Source organism: Alnus glutinosa, chromosome 9, assembly GCF_958979055.1.
Source record: "Alnus glutinosa chromosome 9, dhAlnGlut1.1, whole genome shotgun sequence".
NCBI classification, from domain to species: Eukaryota; Viridiplantae; Streptophyta; class Magnoliopsida; order Fagales; family Betulaceae; genus Alnus; species Alnus glutinosa.
The window spans coordinates 21,459,320-21,465,989 of NC_084894.1; the positions used below are offsets into that span (position 1 = coordinate 21,459,320).

The 6,670-nt window shown below is 30.5% G+C and overlaps 1 protein-coding gene across 1 annotated transcript; it reads left to right on the top strand.

The window, feature by feature from the left end:
- Nucleotides 1-3,260: 3,260 nt before the first annotated feature.
- LOC133876649 (uncharacterized) lies at nt 3,261-6,316 on the top strand. The gene is made up of 3 exons (XM_062314902.1): nt 3,261-3,659; nt 4,927-4,954; nt 5,681-6,316. Exons 1-3 carry the CDS (start codon nt 3,465-3,467, stop codon nt 5,806-5,808), a joined length of 351 nt encoding a protein of 116 aa, XP_062170886.1. The 5' UTR covers nt 3,261-3,464; the 3' UTR covers nt 5,809-6,316.
- The last annotated feature ends 354 nt before the right edge of the window (nt 6,317-6,670 follow it).

Here is a 6,670-nt window from a genome sequence, read left to right on the forward strand (position 1 = left end):
AGCCAGTTGGCCAAAATCGCCAACCAACTCTGGTAACCGGGTGACTGGTTAACTGGTTATTTAATATCCGGCGGTCATGGTACCTGGTTATCTGCACCAATAACCGAATTTTTTTTTTTTTTTTTAAAAAAAAAAGGGTATTTTGAGCCTAATTTGGGTATTTGACCTACTTTTTGGGCTGAATTTAGACTTTTTTAGCCCTTTAAAACAACATTTCAATCTTTTTTGGCCCAATATGTTGGCCTAAGTTAGAATGGAAGTAAAAGTGTAAAACTCTAAATTTTATTATTTAAAATAAATATTTTATATATATACCTGGTTACCGATTATAACCAGTTTCCATATTTTCTAAAACATATAACCGCTCCGGTAGGGCCAGTTACCAGTTATTTCCAACTGGGTACCAAACTAGTTGGCCGATTACCGATTACCAGTTGGTATCCAGTTACTGGTTACCAGCTGATTATAACCAACCAGCTTTACACCCCTACTGCAGGTGTGGTGAAGAAGAAGAGGAAAAGGAAGAAGAATGGAGAAAAAAAAAATTTAAAAAAAAAAAAAAAAAAAAAAAAAAAAAAAAGCCCTAAACGTTTTGAAATTTTTTTTTAATTTTTTTTTTCGAAATTACAATTTAGTGCCATTTTTGTTTAAACGATTTTAAAAATTTAGTTTCGTTTGAATAGTAAACGAAAATAAAAATTTAGTGTTATTTCACTGTTCAAGCGACACTAAATTTTTAGTGTCTTTCACTGTTAAAACGACATTAATTGTTTACTGTTATTTGAACATAAGAGACTCTGATTAGCGTTGTTTAGGAGGGTAAATGAAACTAATTTGGACTCTCAACCCTGTGTTTACCACTTCAAAAGTGACACTATTCAAGCGACACTAGCTAAATGAATAGTGTTATGTTTTGCCCAAAAAAGACATTATGCAAGCGGCACTAATATTTTATATTTAATATTTTATTTATTTATTTATTTCGTTTTTTTTTTTTGATTTTTTTTTTTTGTTTTTGTGGTTAGAAATTCAAAGAGTAATTCACTTAACATTAAGTTTACTTGTTAATGAATCATTCTCGTAATTGATGAACTATGGAAATGCACTTATAGAGACCTTTCACCAGCGAACTCATGGATACAGTTCTCTTCTCCATCACCCCCAATAAATGCAAGTAATACAAACAAACATAAACAAGTGAATACGTAGGAGGAAGCAATAAGAATTAATTAGGGAATCCTTGCATATGTCCCATGCATGCAGCTCAAACAGTACTAGTGTTCAATAATGATAAAGTGGCTTTTCTAACAACTCTCTCAGTCGCTTCAACAACATAGCAGTCAATTTCCACTACCTCAATAAAAGCAAAGTCATGAAAGAAAAGATAACCACATAGAAAAATAAAGACAATAGCAGAAATAATAAAATAGAGACCAGAGTTTTACGTGGTTCGGTATATAATCTACGTCTACAAGATAAAGTTTAAAGTGATAAATTGTTGCTCTTATTGCTTAATGAATTTATAATATGAATGATCTCTATTTAAAGGGACATAAAAAGAATACAAAAATATATGAAAGAATATCAAATCAAATCATTCAATTCTAATTTGATTATATTCAATTACAATAAAATCGTACAATCTCATATATTCTACTACCATATCTAATCACAATTATATGAAGAATATATTCTCTAACAAGTCCTTCCAAGTATATCTAAAGCTAGCTTCCAAAAATATTCTATACTACGCCTGATCACGCTTAAAGACAAATACAATTAGACTAATACTCTAATGTTTTTAGTTCTTAAATTCTCATGGTCCTCTTGGCTAAAAGTCAGATATTCAACTAAAGAGGGGTTGGCAAACGAAGGTTGAGGTAGTCTAATAATAGTTTAGCAATAACGAACAAATGTTTCATTGAGGAACTATATTATTCCATTAATCATCATATTTCTAGTAGATGCAAAGAATTAAATGTGAGCACATATGATTTTTACGTAATCTATTAGTTATGTTGATGATTCATCCAAATCCAATGAGCTTGAAGTCAAAATGTGATTAATTTTATACATTAATTAGTAAGCATTGTAGCTACTTTACTTATGATCTATCTAACTCACACACACAAAAAAAAAAAAAAAAAAAAAAAAAAAAAAAAAAAATGGAGAGAGAGAGAGAGAGAGAGAGAGAGAGAGAGAGAGGAAGCTTTTGATTTATCTTACTCTATCAAGTATCCAAAGTTACCTTTTTAATTAGCATTCCCATTTTAATAAAATTTCATTAGGCAATGTTATATGAAATAGCATTTTGTTTGTTTAAGCATTGAATTAATACATTTATTGCCATCTACGATGAAGTTTATTTATTCTATTTGCTTTAAATGTCTTTTCTTAATTTATAAAGCCAATTTTTTTCTTTGATTTATCTTTACAGTAAAAACGTGAGCTTCTCAATAGTCACTTTCATATATAATTAATATCTTGTCTCTTGGTAACTGAATAGTATTATGTTTGAATTCCTTGTTTTTTCGAATCAATCGTTTTATAAAAACCTTTTCATGGATGTTTTGATATAACTTATAATGACTAGCTAATCACCCCCTTCACTTGTTCATTTGAAACTAATTACATTCTTACAACTTAACTTTATTTTTCCTCAATATCAAAAGTTAACAAAAAAATTAAAGTTTGAAACCTTATGACCCTATCCAAAAGATCAACTGAAAAATATTTAACACCAAAAATCACCTAAATAAAAAAGTTCATAACTCTAAAAGTCACAACTACTAATTAAACAAACTTCTTTAAATCAATATATATATATATAGTGTGTTGTCTCTTCGTATGTGAATAGTATTATGTATGAATTCCTTCTCTTATATATGGCATGTCTATTAAGCTTTTCGAATCTATCTTTTTTTAAAAAAAATTAAAAAAAAACTTATTGTATGAGTGCTTTGGTATGACATATGGTGACCAGTTGATCATCCCTTTTCACTTGTTCATTTGAAAATACTTGCATTCTTACAAGTTAACTTGAATTTTGCTACCAATTAAAGGTTAACAAAAATAAATTGGAAACCCGATGAATCTATCGAAAAGATTAACTAAAACAAAGTTAGCACCTAAAGTCACTTAACTACGAAAGTTTGTACTTCCAAAAGTCACAATTGCTAAATAGTGCATACTTAAATCAAAATACTTTAATTCGTAGAATAATATTCCACATGTCTCTAATCATTCAATTGTATAAAGTATAAAAGAGTTCATACCTTAACTATTGTTTTGAGTTATACATCAAAGTAAGGATTTTTCTATAGTGGAAGAAAATTCATGGCTTGTAAATGTATTAAAATACTTAAAGTGGTAATGATGGGATTTCTTATCCTTATTTTTCAAGTGCAAACCAAAGATCTAGACCCTATCTAAATCATTGTACACAGAATCGTAATGTGAAGCATATGCAAGAGTGTATCCATTTTGGTGCTACAATTTGCCTTATTCAAATTGTTAAGCAAGTCGAAAAAGGCTCCCAAATTTTAAAATGTTTCATGGCATGCCCACAGCGTGGAGATATTGTTTGTTACGCACGTTGTATTGAAAGGCATCTACCGAGCTCAGATGTGGTTCATATGCAGAATTATGATCAATTTAAGGTTTGTTAAAGACTTCTTAAATATCATTTCTAGTCATGCTATGTTGCATAATTGATTGCTTACTGCATAATGATGGGAGCCATGTTGCAACTTGTTTCTTAGAATATCTAACAAATTTTTCTATTCCCCACAAAAAAAAAAAAAAAAAAAGAAAGACTTTTCAACTTTTATTTTATTTATAGGATGTCAATAGAAGGTTCATTGTGCATAATTTATTTTTATTCACCACAAAATATTGGAAATTTTTTACTTAACCCCCCCTAAAAATTGTCATTGTTTACACAATTAACCCCCCCCCCCCGGAAACCTAAAAAAAACTCTCAATTTAGTGTAACTTCCAATTTTTTCAAAGTCACCGATCTGTTACGTTTTTCCATTAAATATGATCAAATTTTCAAAATACACTTCTTTATATATATAGACACACACACACACACTTAAGTGGTCTCAATTCTTTTCACTTACGCTTTTGGGCTAAAATGATGTCCAAATATGTAAATTAATGTATTTTGATAAAACTCCTTAATTGTTTATCTTAAGGAAAAAAAACTCAAAGAACGATATGAAATAAGGTACAAAACTTATATTCCCCTTTCGGTAAAGATATACTACTAGTTAATGAAACGTCAAATTAATTAAGAAAATAAACATTAAGAAAAATATGGGGAACATTAATGAAAGGCATGCATGAAGTAATCAAGACCAGGTTGAATACACTACCTTAAGATTGTTTGATGACTAGTTGATAGCTTTGGTTGTTCGATAGCCATGCCGCCTAGTGGTACCATGCGCATATTAAGCTTTTTATTATGAATGCATTCATGCATTTGGTGGATGATCATTTAGTTTCATCTCTTGAAATTCTAGACATTCATGTCAACTTTTGAAACTCCTATAACATTCATGTAATACATTGATGTAGCTTTTTGATTCCTGTACTATACCATTTCATATTCTTTAACCTTCCATTATGATTCCGTGTCTATAAATGAGAGAATTGAGTAGTATGAATAATACATAATAATAGAGAAGAATCATATATAGTACTAGAAGAACTAGTTTTGCATATTTCAATCTCTTTATATTGTCTTGTTATTTTATTTGATTTTATAACACTTTTATATATTTACACTTGTTTTTTATGCACTGAACGTAATTTTTTTTCAAATATTTACATAAGTGGGGGCTTGTTTTACCATATTTGCCATTATGCATTTTATTTTTTGAGTTCTAGTTAATTAATACTTGTAACATGCTATGGTTTCAGGTTCAATTGGAGGCATCTCAAAGCACGTGTAAGAGAAAAACTTGCTAGATAGTAGTTTTTAATTGTCTATTGTTTCAAATAATTATTTATTTATTTTAAGTTTTGGAATGGTATTAATGAGGGACATCGAATTGAGATCACAAAAATAAGATACACCAGTATGTAAAGTATTTAAATAAATACTTCTTGTTATTACTAAATGTTATGTAGTATATGAATTAATATTTTGGGTGTAATATCATATTTAATTACCGCTCTCTCATCTCTTGAGTCATGACAGGGTACTCCTTTTTTCTTTTCTTTTCTTTTTTTTTTTTTTTTTTGGCGGTTATCACATTTAAATCACCACAACCACAACCTCTTTAGGTGGTTATTACTTTTGAATAACCACAATCGCCTCGCTATGGCTGGTTAGCAGTTAACCACAAAGTACTATTTTTGGCATATTTTAGTGTTTTGAAACTCTAAAATCCATGGACCAAAGTGCTTCAAAATCTGATTAACCACATGCAATCACTACCAAAAATCAAAAATTGTTTTTACTACCGGTGAATGTATATATAATGCTTTGACTAATATGCTTTTTGTTTGTATTCCTTATTTTATTTTCCTTCTGAGTGCCAATTTGTCTGAAAATTTCCGGTATTTCACTTTGTTCAAGTAATTTCAGGGTAATTGTGAGAAACAAGTTATAACTAATCTTTGTTTATGTTTTTCAATCTACTCATTTGTCATGGTTTTTTCATGAAAGCAGTCAGGTGTGTAACCCCCAAGGGGTTGGCCAAGTGGTTAGACAGGGGGCTTCTAGGGGATAACCCCCATGAGGTCCTTGATCGAATCCTTATGGTGCTACATACCTCTTGGGGTCAGCCACTTGGGTGAAAAGCCTGCGATTCAACGCCCCGATTCTAAGTGGTCATGGGTTTGGAGTCAGGAATTAGTTTGAGGCTATCCATGGACCTCTGCATACGGAAGACTATCATTGTGTGTGAGCCAGTTGACCCGTGGTATCATCCATAAATAATCAACCTGGGATACCCTAATAAAAAAAAATAAAAAATAAAAAAAGCAATGAAGTGTAGGATGGCCCTTCTAGGATGAACAACTTAATTAATCAAGAAATCGTAGGACTGAAGAAGCTAAGATGATTGGCTAGAAAGACATGAAGAAAAAAAAAATTGGAAGGGAGGAAATTATTATTAATATAAACCAGTTAGTGGGATCTAAACCGTTTCCGTTAACCTTTAAAATCACTAATTGTAATCGTTCTAGACGGTTATGCAATTATGCAATTGCGGTTATTAGAGATTAATAATAGTCTCATTTGTACATACACGGTACACTCCTACTATATGAACATTTTCGAAGTGGAAAGACAAGTCGTCTTAGAGTGTTGGGCTCTATGCAATCATTCATGTAGACTTTCACTAACCCCAACACGTTTGTTTGGTGTTCCAGAAAATTGGGCCAAAATCTTTTGGTAATTATTGACATATTATATAATATATATAATATGTTTTATATATTATAATATGCGGATAGTGATTTTTCCTATCTGTATCCATGTGAATGAATGCATACGGTAAATATCCCGCATGTATACCCTTTAGTTGTGTGAGTAATTCTACAAGTACATCAAGTATCCATCAAGTGTCTATCAAAAGATAAGGTGTCTTTTAAGATTATCATTGAGCATATGATTGATCAAATGGTAATTTTAAAAGCCACCTTATTTTTTTTATGG